General features: G+C 60.4%; 2 protein-coding genes across 6 annotated transcripts in view; one reads left to right on the top strand and one right to left on the bottom strand.

Moving 5' to 3' along the window:
• Nucleotides 1-12576, top strand: part of CASTOR2 (cytosolic arginine sensor for mTORC1 subunit 2) — a 58301-nt gene extending 45725 nt beyond the window's left edge. Inside the window, exons 3-9 of one of the 2 annotated variants that reach the window (XM_047089432.1) lie at nucleotides 772-965; nucleotides 1359-1491; nucleotides 2019-2142; nucleotides 2917-3027; nucleotides 3419-3501; nucleotides 6826-6920; nucleotides 7000-7154. In XM_047089432.1, coding sequence (XP_046945388.1) covers nucleotides 772-965; nucleotides 1359-1491; nucleotides 2019-2142; nucleotides 2917-3027; nucleotides 3419-3501; nucleotides 6826-6920; nucleotides 7000-7065 — 806 coding nt within the window. In that variant the 3' untranslated portion in view covers nucleotides 7066-7154. Of the gene's footprint in view, nucleotides 1-771; nucleotides 966-1358; nucleotides 1492-2018; nucleotides 2143-2916; nucleotides 3028-3418; nucleotides 3502-6825 lie in introns of both variants that reach the window. The other variant, XM_047089430.1, reaches the window with a different exon arrangement.
• A 2835-nt stretch (nucleotides 12577-15411) lies between these two features.
• The window catches only part of RCC1L (RCC1 like), a 34315-nt gene continuing 27345 nt past the window's right edge, over nucleotides 15412-22381 (bottom strand). For 2 of the 4 annotated variants that reach the window (XM_047089408.1, XM_047089410.1), the window contains 2 exons: nucleotides 22292-22377; nucleotides 16123-16289 (listed from right to left, as the gene is read on the bottom strand). In XM_047089408.1, coding sequence (XP_046945364.1) covers nucleotides 16212-16289; nucleotides 22292-22377 — 164 coding nt within the window. In that variant the 3' untranslated portion in view covers nucleotides 16123-16211. Of the gene's footprint in view, nucleotides 16290-22291; nucleotides 22378-22381 lie in introns of all 4 variants that reach the window. The other 2 variants (XM_047089409.1, XM_047089412.1) reach the window with 2 other exon arrangements.

Here is a 22381-nt window from a genome sequence, read left to right as displayed (position 1 = left end):
CGTTGGAGACACGTGCACCTGCGTGTACCTGCGTCCTGTGGGCCAGGCTCCAGTCCTGAGTCTCAGAGTGCTCTTCTGTGGGACCGGCTAGGACAGGTGAACATTTGGGTTCCGGGGGTTTGTGAGCTGGTCAGGGAGCCTCGGTGATTACTGCCACTCTGACCCTCCCGGTGCTCACCCCCAGGATCCCTGGACTGTCTGGAGGGACTCGGGTGGCATCCTTGGGAACCCTCCTGGAGCTCTGTGTTCTTCCAAGACGCAAGTCTGATAGAAGCAGGGAGAGAAATCCTGGGGGCCCCCCCACCCCCCGCCCTGGCGCTGGCCCCCTCTCTACCTCCGGCCCCCTAGGAGGGTCCCAGGAACCCAGTATGAAAACCACAGGGCCCATTCCACCAGTATGAGGGTGGTGATGGCAGCCCGACTCTGGAGCGAGAACTGGAAATAACAAAGTCACTACTGACTGCTGGATACCATCGTTGGTATGAGTATCATGGCGGAGGACATGGAGGCCCAGCCCCATAGGGCCACTTGTCACCGAGGTTCCTGCCCTGCTGAGCTGCCTGGCGCATGTCTGCTCGGTGCTCCCGGCCTGGGACCCCGGATCCCATCCTCCTTTGACAGACGAGGGCACCGAGGCCCAGAGGGTGGGGCTGGCCGGGGTGTCACACAGCCACCCCCGTCCCTGCAGCCCTGCCCTGCCCCCCCCACCCCCGGGACCTGGGACCCAGCAGTCACAGGCCTGCCTTCCGTGTCCTCCCCTCCCTCCCCCAGAGCTGCCCTCCTCAGAGCACCTGAGCGTGGCTGGCGCCACCTGGCTGGCCCTGAACGTGGTGTCGGGCGGGGGTGGCTTCTCCGGCTCACAGCCCATCGGCGTGACCAAGATTGCCAAGTCAGTCATCGCCCCGCTGGCCGACCAGAACATCTCCGTGTTCATGCTGTCTACCTACCAGACAGACTTCATCCTGGTGAGCCGGGGCCCCGCCCGCCGGGGCCGTGGGTGGGATGGTCCACAGTGGTCCCCGGCCCCGTCCTGTGATCCGCTCACAGAGACGTCAGGGGTGCCTGGGGGTCATCGGTCAGGGGTCAGCACCACCCAGGTGGGGCTTCGAGGCCCTGCCCGGCCCCACACACCGCCTGCCTTTCGCAAGCCATGCTTGCTTTGACCCGGGGGCCAGGAAGTAAGGGGCACAGACCTGCACCTCCCGGCCCTCCATGCGGTGTCCTCTGCCCTGCATCTTCCCAGCTGCCCCTGGGGAGGCGCACGCACCCGGTTCCAGGCTCCCATCTGCCCCCCCCCCCAGGGTTGCAGGAGGGTCAGGGGCCACGGGACACTCACATCCTTGACTCCCCGCCCCCAGGTGCGTGAACGGGACCTGCCCTTCGTCACGCACACCTTGTCGTCAGAGTTCACCATCCTGCGGGTCGTCAATGGCGAGACGGTAGCAGCCGAGAACCTCGGCATCACCAATGGCTTCGTGAAACCCAAGATGGGTGAGTTGGGGCGGGGGGGTGCCCTACAGGGGAGACCCCTAGAAGTTACCAGGTCCCACCCCAGAGCGGCCCCAGAGCAGAGCGTACATTAAGCACCAGATGTAACATAGCGTAACAATCCTGGTCAGACATTGCTGTCAAGGGTTAGCAGGGAGGGGAGACATGGACACAGCCAGCGACGGCCAGAGGCCACTCCTCACCCACCCAGGGTATCAGGGCAGACCTCCCAGAGGCAGTGACTCTCAAACTGAAGCTTGGAGCACAAGTAGGAGCTCAGCCAAGTGGTGGAGGTTGGAAAGGGCATTCCAGGCAGACAGCAGGGCATGTGCAAAGTCCCAGGGGTCTGGAGGTGAGCCTAGAGAATCAGGAGAGCTGTGGGTGATATTGGAGGCTACAGAAGGGACAAGGGCCAGGTCTCCTCCACCTTCCCGGGCCCTCCTGCCCGATGCTGCTCTTCCCTGAGCACCTGATGTCTTTGCTGAGCCCTGAGCATCAGGCCTGAGCACCTGATGTCTTTGCTCTCCCAGTCCAGAGGCCTGTCATCCACCCTCTGTCCAGCCCAAGCAACAGGTTCTGTGTCACCAGCCTGGACCCTGACACGCTGCCTGCGGTCGCCACACTCCTCATGGACGTCATGTTCTACTCCAACGGGTACGGCCCCCTTGGGCATGAGAGGCTACAGGGGTATCAGGGGGATGGACATGACTCTGCCTGGGAGCCCCAGTCCGAGGAGGGAGACACAGACCTGCCCTGAAAGTTGGTCTGGTGGCGGAGGGGGGTGGAGGGGGTGCATCACGGCTCTACCCAAAAGGCCCGCTCCAAGAGGGGAGACATTCTTCCTGGAGAACCCCGAAACTGGGGGAAGCCCCGAGTGCACATGTACATGTAATGGACACCCCACTGTCGTCCCCTGAGGTCCAAGGGCAAGAGCCCAGTCAGTCGAGGAGCCAGGACCTTGGGATTTTTCGTTCAGCAGACAATAGGCTTTGCATTTTTCCTCAGAGCGGATTTTAAGTTTAGGCCAACGCTGAGTGGGGTGGGACCAGGGGCCAGTGAGCTGGCAGTGACCACAGCCTGTGCCCTGAGACTGGGATCGGTGCAGGGACAGAGGATACTCCTGAGGAAGGGACACGTGTAGTCTGCACTCGGGGCCTTCCGGGTCTCCGGCGCTGCGAAGTGTGGTGCATGCCTCGGTGAACGCCGTGGGCTCATCTGTATCTCACCGATGACGAGACTGCGGGGGGTGGGGGGCACAGGTTCAGGGTCACCCAGCAGGGCGGGGTCAGGGCCAAGTCCTGGGGCTTTCCCAGGCTTCCCAGCACTGTGTGCCGAGGCCCATGGGCGGGCAGGCGGGCCGGGTGGGGGTCTGGGTGCAGCGGGGGCCCTCTGCCCACCCTCACCAGCGCCCCTTCCCCGGCCCCCCAGAGTGAAGGACCCCATGGCCGCCGGTGAGGACTGCGGCCACATCCGCTTCTTCTCCTTCTCCCTCATTGAGGGCTACATCTCCCTGGTGATGGACGTGCAGACCCAGCAGAGGTGAGTCGGGCCCAGGGTGGGCTGGCTCCGTGGTGGGTGCCCTTCGTACCTAGTGGGTGCTCAGCATAGCCCTGCCTCGTGGGTGAGCTGGGCCCATCTTTCAGATGACAGCAGCTCAAACGAAGACCTGGGGCCATCGGGCGCTCCCCGTCTCTGGGGCCGGGCGTGGGGATGGCATCCCTTGTGCAAATTGGCTAAGGGGGGCATTTGTTCCAAAGCCCACTCCCAGCCTTGCCCTCCTCTTCTGCCCCGATGAGGAGGGCACGGAGAGGGGGTCCTTGACACCCTGGAGCTCCCGAGCCCCCTCACTGTGGCCCTGCATCAGTGCCCCGAGGGCCAGCCAAGGGACCACGACCAACGTCAACCTCTGGGGTTTTCTCTCTTTATTAAGGTTCCCTAGTAATTTGTTGTTCACGAGTGCGTCCGGAGAGCTCTGGAAGATGGTGCGGATCGGAGGACAGCCCCTGGGATTTGGTGAGTCCCGTGGGGCTCCACACCAGTGGGTGGGGGGCTTAGCATCGCCGACCTCCGTCTGGGGTCCCTCACCCTGCGGTGCAGATGGGGAGGCTGAGGCTTGCCGAGCCGAGGTCCCCACCGCCACGGGCCCTTGACCGGCGAGCGACAGGAGGCACGGGCCTGCAGAGGACGGGAGGAGCTCCTTCAACCCAAGCGCCCTTGTTTTTAAGTCACTCGTTAGCCCCATCTGCTCACAGGCGGTGGCTGCTGTTGTTTTGATGAGTTTCCCTCGTGTAGATCAATACAGTTGCCGAACAGTCTCCCAGTAAGACTCCAGACACCCCCGCACTCACCCCTGAATATCTCACCCTTCCTGTTCTCTCCTCCGTAACCACGACAAACTGATCCCATGGGAAGAAATCCCCAGTGATTCCCCACGACTCCGTCCAGACTCGGTTTCCACAACTGCCCAAACAGTGTCTTTGGGCAGATAGTGTTTTCCTTGAGCATTTTACAAGGGGCCACAGGGCTCAGGGCCCTCGGTAGGTAGCAGGGCCACGTGACACCGATCCGCCCGGTACTGGGTGGGGGCTGCTGGCCCTGTCACCAGGGATGCAGCCATCAGAAAGGATTTCTTTAGGCTGGACTCGCCAGATGCCAGAGCTCGAACCCGGGAGAGGCTGTCAGTAAGTTACAGGGCAGTCGTTTCTGGGAGCATCCTCGGCCAGCCCTGAGCACTGATTTCCCACAGATGGAGTGAAGAATGTTCCAGATAAAGCTCAGACTGCTCCAGGGGCCATCGTGTCAGCCCTGGGCGCTCAGTTCCCAGGACAGGAGATGGAGGTGGCAGGGCATTTTGACCTGAGGGCAAAGGGTCAGCGAGGGAGCCATGTCCTGCCTCCTGCCTCACCCGCCTCTGGATGAGCCTGCAGGTGGACAGTAACTAGCAGGACGGGACAGGTCCCCCGACCCCCATCTCCCACCCCAGCTCTGCTCACATCAAGGCCAAAGCCAGAGCCATGCTGGGGGCAGGACAGTAAGCTGTTCTCTGGAGTGCTGGGAAATGTACACTGATGGCTCCTGGTCCGACCCTGGGACCCACAGCCTGCCTCTCGGGACCTCCTCCTCCACAGACCCCAGCCCTTCTCCCGCCTACTTGTGCAGGGTCATGGGGATGTGGAGATGAGCCCTGGGCTGGAAGAAAGCGGCGAGACCGCAGGCAGGCTGCTTAACCTCTGAGCCTCAGTTTCCTACTATGTAAGATAAGGATGACCGTAGATGCTGCGTCCGGGTGGCGAGCACGCATGTCTGTTACCCCAGGTGCTCAGCAGGCTGCATGTGCTGTCACCGTCACATGGAAGGACCGGGTGATTGGAGAAGGGTCAGGAAGGGAGGGCTTCCCAGTGAAGGTGACTGGTGGATATTCACCCGGCCGCGGGGAGGAGAGGGCAGTAGCAGCAGAGGGAGGTATGACGTGACACCCAGGTGGCTCCCGGCGGCCGTGCCCAGGGTGCAGAGTCCAAAGGTAGAGAGGGTGGGCTGGTCAGGTCACCACAGGCAGCGCGGCCAAGGCCAGACCGAAGAGCCTGTCACTATTTCTTCCTGAAGGTGGAGGCGTCCGGCAGAGCTCGGGCGGGCAAAGCGGGGGCTGCCGGGGGGTCACCAGGAGACTCAGGCCAGAAGCAGGAGGACACGCCTGTCGGCTCGCCTTTCAGCCCCCAGCTCTGGTTCCGAGTTGATCGAAATAGACCGCGTAGAATACAAAAACAGAAAGTCCAAATAAAGAAGAGATACAGAGGGGATGGGTGGGTGAAACCCAAAACATCTCTCCATCGGCAAACGTCTGCGCGTCGCCGTGAGGCTGTTTTTGTCTGCGCGGCCCCGCGGGCGGGCGGCCAGGGGAAAGGGTGTGTGTAAGAATCGGCCGCGGAAGCTGGGTCTGCCTGCCTTCCCGGGACGCCGTGGGGTTCGAAGCCATGCTTCCAGCTATAAATAGCCCCGCAAGAAAAATAGCTCCCCGAGAATCCAAAGGATTCTAGACCGGCAGATCCCATATGTTTTCGAGCGTGGTTTGGAGTAAACACGCTTTCTAATCCTAACCCCGCGCGCGCACACGCACACAGCCCAGATTGCATTTGCACAAAACCGTACTCGCTCCAGCTCTGCGCTGCGCCGTTTGGTCTTTTCCTCTTCCGTCGCATCATTTTGTAAAATGCTGGCCACCGGCCTTCTAGGTGGGTGTCAGGATGGGTCCCAGCCCACAGTCGGAAAGGCGTCGTTCTAGACTCTAATCTCCCGCCCCCGTCTCTATCGGGATCGTTGCGTCTGGAGCTAAAGGGTCTTGGATACAACCAGTCTCCACCACTTGGTGGCAGAGGGTCACCAGATGTGCAGGCCTCAGGCCTGTACGGCCACCGAAAGGGCCTTCGGGTCCAGCCAGGAAGCCCCCCGGCGGGCCAAGCGAAAAGCAGGAGTTTGAGAAGCCTAGCTGGTTGCCACACGGGTCCAGGGCTGGGCTGACAACATCAGGACCCGGGGCCAGGGAGTGAGGGGGCAGAAGGGAGGCTGGATGGGGTGATAATGGGGTGTTGCAGTGGTGCAGCCGGGGCTGTTTCCCAGGCTTCAGCCTCAGAGTCACGGGGGGAACTGGTGACCCGATCTGGCCTCTCCCACCCAGTCGGGGACAGTGTTGGGAAAAATGTACCATTGTCAAAATCCGAACAGTGGCTTTGGGAGAAGCCACCTGAAAACTTTGAGTGGGTTGTGTTGGTGACTCAGAGTGGTCCTCGCACCCTGGAGGTCTTCCTGTAGGAGGCAACCTTGAATGGTGCCTTCAAAACAGACAGGATGCTGGAGGCGAGGGACTTTGCAGAAGTCCCGTTCGGGCCCCAAACAAATGCCTGGCACCGCCCTTAGGACAGGCAGAGGTCACTCATTACCCGGTGGGGACTCCCAACGGGGAAGCTTACGCTCAGAGAGAGGAAGTGACTGGACCACTCTGGCTAGAAGAGAGTCAGACGGCGACAGGAGAGAGGGCGTGAACCCATGTCCTCCCGTCGGCCACAGCTCCATCTCGGAGAACTCGAGAGGTGGCGGGGAAGGAGGCCTGGAAACAGGACCGAAGCCGGACAGAGCTGGGCCGTGAGGAGCCCCACAGAGGAGAGCTCGTTGCTGGCCAGGGACATCCGAGAAGGCTCCCGGACGGAGGGGCCTTGCGCTAAGGTTTCAGGGCGCGAGGGGCAGGAGCGCTTAGACACTGCGGGTGCGTGGCAGACGCTGTCAGCAGAGCAGGGCGGAAGGCTGGCCGAGGAGGCTGAGCGTCGTCCCCACCTCTGTCCCCAGATGAGTGTGGCATCGTGGCCCAGATCTCCGAGCCCCTGGCTGCCGCAGACATCCCCGCCTACTACATCAGTACTTTCAAGTTCGACCACGCGCTGGTGAGTGTCGAGGGCGAGGGGGCGAGGGATGCCAGTCCGGGGCTCATGGCTACTTGCCCCCCCTTCCTGCCCCCTGCAGGTACCAGAAGAAAACATCAACGCCGTCATCGGCGCCCTGAAAGTCAGCCAAGCAGAGAAGCATTAGGAGGGCCTCTTCCACTCCTCCCTGTCTGCCCCCCCAGGCCTGGGCCAGGCCCCTCCCCCGAAGATTCTTCTCACAGTATTTCTCACGGACTGGAAAATCGGCCCCGGGGGCCCCCAAGACAGGGCCTCAGGGAGACACCCCCTGATTGGTCACCCTGCCGGGCCTGGGGCCCAAGCCAAGGCCTCCCCATGCCCTCCTGCCTTCCTGGAGCCCCCAGACCCTCCAGAGAACCCCCCCTCCCCCCAGCTGCTCCTCCTCCCCACCACCCCTACTCCAGAAAATGATGTCTGAGGCCCAGGGAGTTTGCGAGCCGACCGGCCTTCCCCTCTGGCCTGGCCCACGGCGGGGGGCGGGGGGCAGATGCCGAAGGAAGCAGGCCCCTCCTACGAGACGATGGGGTTCTGACTCTCGCGTCATCCTGGGGAGCCGGCCGAGCGGAGCCGAGTTCACGGAGACCGGGGAGACCCCCGTGAGGACCTGAGGCTGGATGTTGTGGCCGCTGGTCTCCCGTTCCGTCAGCTCCGGGCTGGTTCCCGCAGAGTGGAGGCCAGTGGGCGGCCCTCGGGTCACGCGCTGGGGAGGCTCCGACAAGCAGGGGTGGGCCCTGATCTGGGGAGGACCCAGGCCACCCAGAATTTCACCTGCCATCCGCAGGGCCCGCGCCCCGACTCCCAGCAAGACTGCCAAGGGGGCCCTGTCCACACCCTCCCCGCCATAAGCACTCACTCCTGGGGGCGGTTCCCAGGAGACCCACCAGCCTGGGGCACGAGCTCCTGTCCCCGCTGCTTTCCCTGGACCCTCCTTGGGCAGGCGGAGCCTTGGTTTCCCCGAAGCGGGGGGCATCCCCAGCATTTTGGACCTGGGGTTTCTTGGGTCACCCCCACTCCCCAGCAGTTGACTAGACCAGCACAGGGCTCCCTGTTATCCTGCCCCCTCCCCTGCCCCACTTTTGGGGGGATGTGGAAGGCCTCTGCCCCCAACTCACCTGCCTGCCCGCCCCTCAGCTGGGGCCTGTGGCATTCATGAGTACTTGACCTGGGGGGGCAGCTTATCTGAGCCTTAATAGAGAAAACCATACAGTACGTTTTAGTTTCTTATTTAATGTATTCGCGCCCAGGCTGTGGTCGGCGGCAGTTTCAGGGGACAGGGGACGACGCCTGCTGAGTTCTGTTGGGGGACCCAGAGGCTCAGGGTCCTTTGGCCGACGCCCTGTGGCTCCAGGGACAAGCGTGGGAGTCTGTAGGCGTCACAGAGGTATTAGCCCTTTCTCTGGAGCAGGAAGCCGGCAGCAGAGGTGTGTGGCGAGGTAGGGGTTCCCGCGGGGTGCCCAGAGGCCACGGGGCAGGGCACAGCCAGGTGGCAGGCCGACCAGGGCGAATGGGGGTGAGCCCCAAGGCGGCCCCTCCCTCCCTGGTGCTCCTTCTCCGGCGACAGCTGCCTTGCGCTGTCCCTGAGAGGCTCAGAGGAGAAAGGAGGGTCTCTCTGGTGAAGGGCTTGTGTGAGCCCCACTGCCCTGTTCTCCCAGCGTCGGGGGACCCTCTGAGCCTGGGACGCCCACCAGATCCTTAAAGATGCTCGGGGCCCAAGCACTGATGAGGAACCCACTTTTTTTTTTTTTTTTAAGTTCATTCATGTTGCACAAAACTCTTAAAACAACCAAAACGTGTCCATCTGTTTGCTGGCTCCAAAACGGGGTGGGGGGTGGCCGAGCGGGCAGGAAAGCACCTGAGACCCCGAGTCCCCTTTCTCTCCTCGGAAGGCCTTGATTCTCCGTGGCGCGCCTCTCCAGACTCCTTCCCCGTCGGGTCTCCTGATGATGTCACTCCTCCACGCTCCCCCCCCACCCCCACCCCGCCGAGCAAATGTGTCGGCCCCGTGACCCCAGAAACGTGTGCTCCCCAGGCCCACCCCACCCCCAGGACGTATCTATTGTACACACTTATAAATACCTGTGTTTTATGTTGATATAGATATATACTGTAAATAGCATATATACTTGAGCAATATATATGTTAATATATACTGTGTGAGCACACACGCGTGTGTGCACAGTACGTGGATCACAGACCCCGCTGTGTGTGCACGTGTGTGGGCGTGGGGGCCTCCTCCCGCCGCGTCTGCCGTGCACGCGGGCACGTTTTGAGCCACCATATATTTTTAATTCAAGTATATAGGCAATACATTATTCGAGAAGCCCTGACTTGAGAGGGAAAAAAAAACCAGCAGCCTAGGAGCGGAGCCCCAAGACTCCCTCCCCCAGTCTCCCTTGAAAGCTGGATTCAGCCCCTGCCTGCACCCCCGTTTCCATGGTCAAGGCCCCCCGGGCACCCTTGTTTTATCTGGGGGACGGTGGTATGGAGGGAGGAGTGTTGGAATTTCTCGCTCTTGAGCAGAAAGGCCCTGTGACCGTTGCTCTTTGCCCAAAGACCTGGGCAGGTAGGTGGTCCCGCCCTGCTTTCCAGCCTGGGCCCCCCTCCCCTCCCCTCCCCTCCCCTCCTCTTCCCTTCCCCCTGGCTGACTGCTTACCTGGTCCTTTTCACCGGCAAGCTGACAAACTTCGGCTTCTTTTCTCAGGCTTCTTCCTGGACACTGGCCCCGTCTAGTCAACAAAAGGACCGAGGCCCTTGACCTTGTGTCCAGGGGGGGCTGGGGCGAGGGCTGGGCTCTCCAGCCACTTGGGTGTGTTGGCGGCCATCAGGGCCTGGGCCCCGAGCTGCCGTCGGGATCTTCCCGTTCCCTGGGCTCCCCTCTTGCTGTGCCCGTGACGAGCATAGTCAGGGATTTGGTCTCCATGGCAGTTTGGGAGGGAAGAGTGACCCACGTTTGCTGGGTGCGGGGGGCTCTCCAGACCCACCAGAGTGGCCTGAGGGATGTGCCATCGGGGCGGAGGGTATCTTGGCTCTGGCCGGTGGGGCACATGGCAGGGGCAGGAAAACGGGGCTCCTGAGTGAGGCTGCCGAAAGGTAGGGGTGAGTGGTGGCCCCAACCTGCCTCCTGGACTCCAGATGTGCATGTCTTTGCCTCTGTGCCACTCCGCGGTAAGAAAAGCTTGCACCAGCTTAAGGCCACCCTCACCCCTCACCTGCCCCATCCCTGCACACTAAAGAGAGGAGGTGGGGAGACGGGAGGCTCGACCACCCCCTTCTCCCTCACCCCCGGTTACAAAAATCTCTGTGGCTCAACCCTCAGCATGGGCTCCTCTGGTTTCCAAGAAACGCCTTCCTCCCTCTGCACCCCTTCCTCCGTGGCGGGCTCCAGAGCCCAGGGCACACATCCAAGCTGGAGAGGTGTGCAGACTTCCCCTCCCCAGGATTTGGGGGGTCCAGAGCGTCCCGAGCACCAGCATCCTCCCCCTGCCACCCACCCCAGGCCACAGGCCCCTGGTGGGCAGGAAAGGAGCCAGGTGACCCAGAGCTGCCCGCCATGGCCTCCCCCATCAGACAGCGTGGCCCTGGTGACCAGCGTGGTGTCCAGAAGAAGATGCGTGGTCTGGCGAAGCTTGTCCCCTGTGAGATGATAGAGGACGGCAGAGAAGGTTATGGGTTGATGGGTAGGGTGAGGCCCCTATCCCAAGCCAAGGGCACCATTTGCCTGATAGTCAAAGATGAGGCTGTTAGAGGAGTCTTGTGGCCACCCTAGGCTGCCTTTGTGGGCCTCTGGACTGGACTTGGGGACAACTTGGGTTCCCAGCCAGGGTTAAGAGGGACCTTGAGGACCTCTCAAATGATAGCCAAGCACTCCTGTGCTCTGTGACCTAGAAATGTTTGGTACCACTTCCTGAGTGAACACTGAGTAGGGGGTAGGAAGAAACCCCCCAATATGTCCATGCCCCCCTGTGAGCCAGGAGCAGCCCGTCACGGCTGTCACAGACGCTGGGAAATGGACCTGTTGTGCGGCTGGCTTGGTGAGCAGAGCTTGAGGGGCAAGGATAACGGAGTCTCCCCCCTCAACCCCAAAGACCAGAGCTTTGGCTTCTCAGGTTTCCCAGACGCTATGCTGAGGGAGGGGCTGGGCCTGGAGGGGGCGGTAGCCCTCCCTACAAAGAGGCCGCCAGAGGGGAGCCAACCAAGATGGCCGCTTGGTGGTCAACCCAGCAGAGGGCGGGCTTGGGGAGAGAGGCCCGGGTGGAGGGCAGTTGACTCCTATGCTAGCTAGTCCCTTTTCCTGTATCTCAGAGCCCATCCCAGCTCTTTTTCTTTCTTTCATTGTCAAAGTAGAGGTAACAAAAGGGCAAGCTTAACTGTCTCTTACTCCTTAGACCCTGGGGAGAAAGCCACAGGGTGGGCCGTGGCCTTCAGCTTTGACATCCACGACCTCCTATGAAGCCTGCTCTCTTGAGAAGGCGAAGGCAAGGCGGGAGCTGTTGGCTGAGGCAGCCTGCCATCCCTGGGGCCGATGGTGCCAGGAGTGGCCCGGGTCAGAGGGAGAAAGAAGCCTGTGGCCTGGACCGCGGCATCCGTGGTGGGGAGGGCGTTTGAGGCTCTCGGAACAAGGTGGGGAAAGGTTGGGAGGACAGTGTTGTGAGTTCGGCCGCGTGTGTGTGTACATACACGTGGGAGTGTGCACGTGTCCTACACATCGGTGTGTGTGCAAAGCCCACATCCGAGCCAAGGGCCTGGCTCGTTCAGTATTTTGAGGCCTCAAGGGCATTCTTACCGGGGGCTGTCTGTAGAGTTGATAGGGTGTGGGGGACAGGGATGTCCCCAGCAGGGGCTCTGCTGTGCCCCACAGACGCCTGGCGGCCCACACAGCCCATGCAGCCAGCCCCAAGGGGCTAGACCTGCCGGGCCAGCTCTTCAGGAGCGCCCGGCCCTGAAGACAGTATTCACGGGGAGACGGGTAGGGTGCCGGTGCCCCTTGCCTACCGGGGGCTCGTCTGCAAAGAGCGTCCAGTGAAGTCGGGGACCAGGGTGGGGAGTGTGGTTGGTGGTGGATGAAAAACGGGCCAAATTCGTGTCCCAAGACCGAGGTCAAGCCCAGTGCGTTTTCCCGTCCTCTGCCTCAGTTTACCTATTCAGAAAATGGTCCAGGGAGAACTGAGCAGGGTTGGCTCCAAAACTGGGCGGGGTGGAGGTGGGGAGAGGGCAGGGGGCTGACAACAAACAAAATCCCAAGTCCTTCTCTTGCTCTATGCCAAAATTATTTCCGTTATCCTGAGATGGGGGTGAGTGGATGTTGGGTGCATGATGGGGCTCCGAGGGGCCTCTGCCCTGCCCAGGGCCTCGCCTCGGGGGGTCCGGCCCTCACCTGGCAATGCCCCGGGTCACCAGCAGCAGCAGTGGCACTTAGATCTGTCCCGGGGCCTGGGCGAGGGGAGAGCACCGGGTGACCCTACGCCCCGGGGGCCCTCACGCTTACTCTTTTTTCTTGAAGAAACACAAAACCCTCGAGATTCATGTACTGTATGACGGAGAGAAAAAAAGTACCTAATGTTCCCCCCCAAAAAAGACAGTATATTTTGTACTTTGTAAAGTGTTAATTAAAATGGACAAAAAAACGGGTGGTGGCTGACGGCTGTGTGATTTGGGGCTGACCCGGGACCACGTCTATCTTTCCCTTCTCTGCCACGGTCGGGAGCGGGGGTGGGTGGAGGACAGGCCGGGGGTGCTGGGAGGAGGGAGAACAAGGCTTCCAGCCCAACACCCAGAGTCTGAGAGAGGAAACGTGCCCCAGAGCGAGAGGGGCCGAATTAGTTGCCTGGTGCTGCGTAACGAGTGGCCCCCAAACTTAGCAGCTTGGAAAATGACTGTTTGCGCCTGGCGGTTTCTGTGGGTTAGGAATCCGGGAGCAGTCTGAGCAGTTCTGGCCCAGAGCCCCTCGCGAGGCTGCAGTCGTCTGAAGTCTTGGCCGAGGGACCCAAGGATCTGCTTCCAAGGCGGTTTGTTCACACAGCCTGCAGGTTGGGCCCGGCTGCTGGCAGGAAGCCTCTTCCTCTCCGCGTGGGCCCCCCCTCGGGGTTGCTCGAGTCTCCTCGCGGTAGGGTGCCTGGCCTCCCCCAGAGCAAGGGATTCGAGGGCCAAGGGAGAAGCCAGAATGGTTTTTTTCTTCCCAGGCCTCAGAATTCACACACCACCGCTGAGTGCCATGCCGTCATCATACAGCCCGGCTCGGATGGGACACAGGCCGAGGCCGCTCAGGGGTGTGAGAGCCGGCAGGTCGGGGGCTCGGGGGCCATCCTGGAGACGGGCCACTACACCCTCCATTCCTTCCCAGACCTCTGGCAGAGGTGGGGCCGGGGGGTGGGGGGCGGGGGGCGTCATGGAGGACAGGGCTTCTTCCCCAAGCCTGGAGCCCTGCTGTGGACGTCACACCCCCGGGAAGGGTTGCTCGGACAAGATACCCTGGAGGCAAGAGGGAGGGCACCTGCCCAGCGCCCCTCCCATGAGCCTCTGTGTCTGGCTCCTTGCTGCCTTGGTAGGTGGGCATCGGGGCTGCCTGGGCACAGAAGAGATCCTGGAATCGCTCTCTGGCATTTTCCGTGGAAGGCAGGTGTGAGCAGGGCGGGGCTGAAGGCCCAGGTCTGCACTTGGCCCCACCCACCGACCCCCACACCCACCCCACCTCACCCCTGCCCCTGGAGATGGACGGGCGTGGCGCAGGGGGGCTGGAGCACTCTTACCACCCTGAGCTCCAGAAAGTTCTGCTGCCCTGAAGGCTTTTCCCTCTGGGGTCTGCAGGCCGAGCGCCCTCTCAGGCCTTCAGATGACGCATCAGAGCCAGGACATCCACGGGGACCCAACTGCCCAGTGCTGGGAGGGTCAGGAACGAGGGGACGGAAGCGGAGAGCCTGGCACAGACGACTGTGGAGAGGGCCTGGCGTGTGGCTGACGCAATCCGACCAGCCAGGCAGACCAAGCCCGACCGAGGGCATCCCTTACAATTGCCGCGGTCGCGGTGTCCAAGACGGAGGTAGTCACCGGGTCCGAATCTGGGGTGGGAGGCTCCAAACCACTCGACGGAACCCTGCCCAGCACCATCACTTCCTGCCCCTGACCACCACCGGGGGGACCCCCGGTATGACCGTGGCCTTCTGGGACACTCCCCCTCTGTAAACCGGCGGGTGCTTTAAGATCCGTAGTTCAGGGAGGATAGATTTCTGTCCTTCACCGCTGGGGCGACACGGTACGTGGCCCCACCATGAGTTTGGGGAAGGAAGGTGACAAAGCATTTTCAATTTGTCTCTCAAGTTTATGGGAAACCTTTGCTGTAAAGCTTAAGAACGGGTTCTCCACAGAGAAGAGGAGGTATGCATGAGCCCGGGAGGGGTCCCGGGGCCGCTCCCCCGGATGCAACCTGGCTGGTTCCTGCAGCCTCTGGCCACACACAGCAAGGACTCCTGCTTAAAGAAGTGACCGTTCCACGTTTTTTTTTTTAAGACTATTTTTGCAGCGCCTGGGTCAGCTGAGCGTCTGACTCTTGATCTTGGCTCAGGTCAGGATCCCAGGGTCGGGCTCCATGCTGGGCTTGGAGCCTGCTCGGGATTCTTTCTCTCTCCCTCTGCCCCTCTCCCCCACTCTCTTTCCAAAATAAAAAAAATATATATTTTATTTTTTTTTAAACGTTTATTTTCGAGAGAGACAGAGCGTGAGTGGTGGAGGGGCAGAGAGAGAGGGAGACAGAGAATCCGAAGCAGGTTCCAGGCTCTGAGCTGTCAGCACAGAGCCTGATGTGGGTCTCGAACTCACAAACCACAAGATCATGACCTGAGCCGAAGCTGGACACTTAACCGACGGAGCCACCCAGGCGCCCCCATAAAGATTTTATTTTTAAGTAATCTCTATACCCAATGTGGAGCTAGAACCTACAACCCAAAGATCGAAAATCTCCCACTCCGAACCAGCCAGGCACCCCAACCATTCTACTTTAGACCGCAAAGCGCCCCACATCGCTAGCCCCCTTCCCCTGCTTTTTCTCCACAGCCCGCATAACCGTCTTACCGTATTTTCCATTTTGCCTGTTTACGGTGTTCCGCCTCCTAGAAGTCAGCTTCATGACACCTGCTCGCGGGGCTCTTGGCCCCAAGTGACCCAGTGTGCTACACGAGCCTGGCATACAGGGGCCGACAGGAAGTATTTGTTGAGTGAATGAACAAAAGGAAGGGGGTGCAGCCACTGAGCTCCCCGGGCTGTGGCACGATTATCAATTATTTCAGATTTCGTCATTTTCTCCCAACTGAACTGTGGGAGGACACCCTGTTCAGAAAAATTGCCTTCAGGCAGGACTGTCCCCTAAAGTTATTTGTCACTGGCTTCTAGCTGTCTCTTTGTCCAAAGTCCGGCTTTTGAAAGCTAATCTCTAACTGACCAGGTAAAGTAAAAATAAAAGACTTCTTCAGTGCTCAAAAATAAAAAGGCAGAAAATAGGCTTTATTGCAAAAGAGAGTTCTGAAAGAAGTTTTAAGCAAGAGGACAGGTTATGTTACTCCTCAAATGTTTTCCACACTTTCTGAGCCTCTTCCCCGGGGCCGGCCCTCCAGCCAGGCTTCCGCGGGGCGTGTTCAGTGCCCCAAGAATCGGGCCTCGCTCTTCCTCCTGCGGGGGCTCCTCGGCTTTCCCCAGCCAGGCGGGGAGAATGTTTAGGAGGCTCCTGACGGCCGTGGGCCGTGCGTGCCGCCCGGGGCCCAGCGGTACTCGCAAGGGACTGCAGCTCGTGTCCCAGCACGGGCCGGCCGCGGGGCAGCAGAGCCGGGTGACTGGCCGAAGCCACAGCCCGACTCCCTCGGTCAGGCCGGGGCTTGCGCTGGGGTCCACGCGCCAACCGTGAGCTCGGCCGTGGTCAGAGGGTCACAGAAGCCCTCCCGGGGCCCAGATCCCCCTTTACGATCAAACATGCCGTGGAGCTAAGCTTTCCTCGGACCCACCTCTCGGGCCAGAGATGACCCCAGGAGCCGTCGTGTGTTCCCCAGAAAGAGCGGAGACGTGTGGATTACCCTTGCCCTGCCAGGGCCACGCGGCCTGGTGAACGTGGCAGGTCTCACCCGCAGCCAGAGGGACTGAATCGTGGGACTTCTTCCAGTACGCTCCTGCTAAGGGCACCGGGAGAGCGTGTCACCCTTCACGAAGGGCCCCGATCCCCTCTGACCCCCTGCTGAGCAGTCCAAGTGGCTCTGAGGCCGGGTCCGGGCTCGAGCCGGTCAGGAAGCAGCATCAGATGAACGACTTGGCCAGAGTCACCATGTGATCCACACCACACGCCACATCCACGGGCTCCCCGGGCATTGTCACCTGCAAAAGAGGACCCAGCACACCGTGAGAGGACGGGGCCGGCTGGGAGGCGGACGGGCTTGGAGGAGGCCCAACCTGGGCCTGAACCCTGGCTCTGCCTCTTGGTAGGTGACTTACCCTCCCGGAGCCTCGGCTCCCCACCCTGCAAATGGGGGTGCTTCTACCTAGCCGGCAGGCGTGTTAAGACGAATAAACGCAATCACCGTGGAAAGAGCCATCCCGACGTCCCACCCGGCCGGTGGCAGACGTGACTCTTCGTGCCCACCCGTCGGAGAGGCTGCTAGAACATGCCTACTCCCCCAGGTATGACCCTGCCACAGGTCAACACCTGCTCTCACGCCAGGTGCTTGCTGGCCATCCCTAGGGGTCACCACCACGGGTCACTGGGGCAGCTCAAGAAACCCCTTCTCCTGCAGCCAGGGTCCGCTTTGGGAAGGAGGCTCCCGGGCCGGCGTCTTCCCCCGAGTTAGCCGCCAGCCTCAGTCCCAGGTCGGCCGTTTCCCAGATGACAGGCACCCTCGAGGGGCGTCCCCCGTGTCTCAGACGGTGCCAGAGGCCTCGCCGGCGGTCCCATCGGCACTGCCCACCTGCGCTGACATGTCACCGCACGCAGTCCAACCGGCGAGGTGACCTCAGGCTGCTGTGGAGGCTCTGGCCTGCTCGCCTTCAAAAGACCTCTCGCTGGGGGCGCCTGGGCGGCTCAGTCGGGTAAGCGCCCGACTCAGGATTTCGGCTCAGGTCATGATCGCCCGGTTCGTGAGCTCGAGCCCCGTGTCGGGCTCTGTGCTGACAGCCAGGAGCCTGGAGCCTGCTTGGGATTCTCTCTCTCTCTCTCTCTCTCTCTCTCTCTCTCTCTCTCTCTCTGCCCCTCCCGTGCTTGTACTGTGTCGGTCTCTCTCAGGATAAGTAAATAAACTTAGAAAAGAATTTTAAAAATAAAATAAAATGACTCTCCTTGTCCTACAGGCCTTGGAAGTGACCACCCCAGCCAGCTCCGGGTGGGCCCACAACTCAAGGATTGGCACGTCCCCATAGCCAAGCCCGTTCTCCAGAGGAGGGGCGCTTTTCTTCCTCCTGTGACAATATTATTATCATTATTTTCAAGAGGTGAGCCACTCTCGTGGCTCCCCCATAGAATGACATTCGGTGAAAAAGAACGAAAAGGCATTAGATACCTTTTTTCCCCCGATTTTATTTGTAAGTAATCGCTACGCCCAGTGTGGGACTTGAACTCACAACCCTGAACTCAAGAGTCGCACGCTCTTCCTACTGAACCAGCCAGGCACCCTGGTGTTAAATACCTTTTGGAAGTTTATCAAATGTTCATTTATTTTGAGAGGGAGGGAGAGAGAGCGAGCGAGCGAGCGTGTGCACGTGGGGGAGGGGCAGAGAGAGCGGGAGAGAGAGGATCCCAAGCAGGCTCCACACTGTCAGCAAAGAGCCTGACGCGGGACTCGAACTCACAGACTGCGAGATCACGACCTGAGCCGAAATCAAGAGTCGGATGCCTCACGGCCTGAGCCCCCCAGGCGCCCCCTAAATATGTCTCAGTCCCACCCTGTCAGCATCTGCCCCTTTATTCCCACCTTCCCTCGGAACTGGATTTTTAACTGCTTCCATGGCCTTCCAGACAGGATGCTGCTGCCTCCGACCCGATCCAAATGCTGCCACCCTCCCCCGGTGGCAAGCGCTCCGCCAGGCAGCGTGACAGCTGGAAAGGGGGTCCGTAGCAGCCCGTGGAGTTTACTGAGCATAAGAGGGGGAAAGGGCTCCCCCAGATGGCCTGGCCCAAAAGCCCAGAGGCAGCGGAGCCCGCTGCCTTCCGTGTGGGCTGGCAAGTCCATTAGGGGCTCCTGGCCGGCAGGCAAATGGATGCGAGTGACTGAGTCCGCTACCTGCCCCTCCCTCCCCAAACAAACGTCTCCGGCGACACCCATCACAGAAATCACTGAGCACACCGAGCAGCGCCCCCGGCTCATCGCAAAGGCACAGAGGTGCAGAAAGCGGGCCAGGCTGGCCACAGAGGCAGAAGAAAACAGGTTGCCTCTGGGGTGACTGGGCCCAGACGAACTCCTAGCAACCTCCCTGGGCCATTAGAGCGCATTTTGTTGACCTTTCCCGGGGAGGGTGCCGCCCTCGGCACTAATGTGTCCCCAGGCTGCGGCACGCAAGCACCTGTGTTCTTGCTCCCCGAGCGCTCTGGCCATTAGGGCCCCCGAGCAGAGTAAACCACCTGGCCCTGGTCTACCGGCTCGGAGGCTGGTCGGGGCTAGGGCTGGCCTCTGAGCCCCTTCTGGGGAGCAGCGGGGTTCCTGTGGTTCCCGCTCCCCCTGGCACGTGGGGGCTCAGTCTCTCATGGTCCCTGAACAGCGTCCGAGAGGAGATTGCCCCCGGCCGTGTGTTCTGTGTCTTCAACGAGGTTAAAGTTCCTAGTCTAAATCACTTTATGCTCACGACAGAACTACTGCAAAGGGAAACAGTTCCAAAAACTGAACCTACATCTGACCTGAAGGACTCTTAAAGGTTTGAGCAGAATCCTTCAGGAACATTCCTCTTCACGACGACAAGATGGTAAGACAAACATCCACGGGACAAAGGCAGGGGACTCAGAGGGAACACGGAGCTGGGCTCCCGGCTGTTCCCCGACTTGGCTGCGTCTGCCAGGTCGTTTGTGGCACCAAGAGGTCAGCTCCCCCAGACACCGTCCTGGGGCCCAGGGCCCATCTGCCAGCCTGTGCGCCCCAACCCAACCCGGTCCTGACCCGAGGGGCACAGGGCGAGGGGCGGCGCTGCCTGCACACAGAGCCCCAAGTTTGGGTCGCAGCCCCTGCTTCTGAGTGGCCACGAGACGGGGCAGCCCCCTCGACCCCTGAAGTCAGTGAGCCCGGCTACAGGCTGGTGGGGGGTGGGGGGGCTTCAGGGGGTCCTGAGGCCGAGGGAGAACAGCAAGGTGCCCAGCACGCCGGAGAGCTGTCCCCTCAGGCAGGCAGCGATGCTGGCCTGGAAGGCCACACTGCCGGGTGGGTGGGGCGCGCGCCCCAGGGGCCTGTTCCCACGCCCACGGTGCTGCCATACAGGTCGGAGGGTCCCGTAAAGACCTGGACGGTGAGTCCCCGCCTCTCCCCACCGCCGGGGACCTCCAGCTCCAGCCCCGGGCCCTCCCAGAGGGCGGCACGGAGAAGAGACCACGTCTCCAAGTCAGACACATCGGAGTCTGAATCTGGGCCCTGCTGCTTCCTGGATGAGCGGCCCTGAAGACGTCACTGACCCTCCCTGAGCTCTGAGTGTCAGTGGGCGGCAGGAAAACCTCCTGGAAAGCTTCCGGAAGGAGAGGGTTTTGAATCGGGTGGCTCTGCGGTCACTCCCTGGGCCTTCGCACTGTCGGGGAAGGCCAGGCTCTGGGAGCCTAACAGCAACAGACTCAGTGCCATTGTAGGAGCTACAAATAAGGCTTTACTGGTTTTCCTCCCTTCTTGGAATGCTTTTTTTTTTTTTTTAAATATGTTTATTTATTTTGAAAGAGAGAGCACGAGCAGGGGAGGGGCAGAGAGAGAGGGAGACAGAGAATCCCAAGCAGGCTCCGTGCTGTCGACACAGAGCCCGATGCAGGGCTCGATCTCACGAACCATGAGATCATGACCTGAGCTGAAATCAAGAGTCAGACGCTTAACCGACGGAGCCACCCAGACGCCCCCACCTTCTTGGAATACTTTTAAAATGATAGAACAGTCCCCCCCTACCCCCGAAGATTAGTAAGAAAACACAGTTTTTAAAATAAAAGTTGCCTGTAATTTAAAAGACAGTGAATGCTGGGGTGCCTGGCTGACTGTACAGAGCCTGCTTGGGATTCTCTGTCTCTCCTCTCTGCCCTTTCCTCGCGCACACACACACACACACTCTCTCAAAAATAAGTAAACATTAAAAAAAAAAAAAGCGAGTGCAACTGAACAGACTAGAGTGAGGTCCGACTGCCAATAAGAGGCTGATCTGATCTTGAAGGAATCCAGCCCCGCTGACCCCAAACCTGTTCCTGCCACGGCCCTCCCCAGAGCCCAGCCCGACACAGAGCACGGGAGGGGCCAGGCCCCCAGCACCACCCTCCACAGTGCTCTCCTTCGCCGGCCCCCCCAAACCTGCAAACACGCAGGGCTCGGAACACGTGCCAGGGGAGGACGACGGTCTGGCAGCCATCAGGGGGACAGCCCGGGGCGTCCCCTCCCCAACCACGTGGGTGCCCCACTTGCTGAGTAGGGAGTCCGCGGAGGTGGCTCCGGTCTGAACAGCAGGTGGCCCCAGGCCCCGGAAGCCTGCCGATTCCAGCTCCCCAACAGATGCCAGAGCCCAGCCATTTTTCGCTGGTACAGCGATCAGATTTGCAGTCTTATCTCATGGCTGACCATCACTCCGATGCGGAGGACAGGAGGGCAGGTGGGGAGTCACGCCGGTCAGTCATCCAACACCCAGCTGCTGTACCGCGTCCCCAGCTTCCCCTTGGAGTGAAGGCAAGCGGGCCTCTACCTTATCGATGCTCGCATCACCTGGCCTGCCACCCGCTGGCCACAACCGGCTGTCCGCTCCTCCCACATCACGGGAATCCCAGGCTCAGGCGAACAGGCGCGTGAGCAGTGGGCAGCCTGCAGACAGCTCTGGTGCACAACCATTTGTTCCCAACCAACATCAAGCCTCAATCCTGCCCTGTGTTCTTAGAGACTGCATACATGGTTTTTATAAAGGGGTCAGGGCCTGCCGAGGTCACAGGGGGCCAGGACAGCGGGCAGCCAAGGGAAAGAGCCCCTAAAATGCTCAAGTGCCTCCAAACATTTTGCAGGGGGATTTGGATGGGCAAACCCTCATTATTTGATTTAAGTTATAAATTCCTTTTGCATTTTTACATGTCGTTTCAACAAATGCTTTACACAATTTCAAAATGTATTTTTTTTTTAATTTTTAAAAAATGCTTATTTTTGAGAGAGAGAAAGCATGAGCAGAAGAGGGGCAGAGAGAGAGAATCTTAAGCAGGTTCCACACCCACTGTGGAGCCCGACATGGGGCTCGATCCCATGACCCTGGGATCATGACCTGAGCTGAAATCAAGAGTCGGACGCTCAGGTGACTGAGCCACCCGGGCGCCCCTCACAACACATGATTAAAATCCAACGTTCACAGAAAATACTTTAAGCCGAGCACGCGCGCACACACACACACACACACACACACACACACACACGTGCATATACACACGCTTTCTATGCAGAGCCTGCTGACTGTTTCCGGAAGGGAACATAAGAAACCAGTGCCAGCGGCTGCCTCCGTTATAAGAGATGGGGGGGGGGGGGGTCTCATATTTATAATACCTCTTGCAGCACGTACGTTTGTGCTGTTCTCAAAAATACCAACAGCTTTTTTGGTTTTCAGGAGAACTTAGTAAACAACACTGAGATAAACTACAATTTAAGAGAGAACCTTTCTCCCCTTTAATTTTGAAACGAGCCTTTTTTGTGTAATTGCATCCTCCCCCTAAGAAAAACTTATTTTTTTCACTCTGCCGGCTGTGGTTAAGGCACTCTATGAAACAGCCCGCTTTCCTCCGAATTCGCTGTCAAACTTTCCTCTGCACAGGCCTCTGGGGACGGCCCCTGGCACAGCACCTTCTTCGTCTCGAATCTCCCCCTCACGGCGGGGGGGCCGGCCTGCGCCCACTTCTCTCCCAGGCACTGGCGCGTCATCTCCCCACTCCGCGTGCCCACGGCCAGCCTCCCACGAGGCTTCTCCCAGGGCACCGCGGGACTGGAAGCCTCGGCCGGGCGGGCCACTCACTCGACGGGCCCCAGGACGGAGCCGAGGGCAGCGAGAAGCTGGAGCCGGGCGCCCGCTCGGGCTCCTCACCACGGCGCGGCCTCCCCTGAAGCCACGGGGCGGTGGGGAGCGGGTCCCCACACCACCACCCGGGGGGGGGGGGGCCTCCCTGTGGGTGTGGCCTGAGCCCACCCATGCAGCCTTACCCTCCACGGGAAATACTGGTCTTCCAGGCGACCGATGCCCAGGCACCCTCGGATGTTCTTGCCCCACACAAACAGCTCTCCTCTGTCTGC

This window comes from Lynx rufus, unplaced genomic scaffold, assembly GCF_022079265.1.
Source record: "Lynx rufus isolate CCGP_SWC_20201006 ecotype Redwood Valley unplaced genomic scaffold, mLynRuf1.p SCAF_27, whole genome shotgun sequence".
In the NCBI taxonomy this organism is placed as follows: Eukaryota; Metazoa; Chordata; class Mammalia; order Carnivora; family Felidae; genus Lynx; species Lynx rufus.
This window is presented reverse-complemented; position numbering and strand designations above follow the sequence as displayed.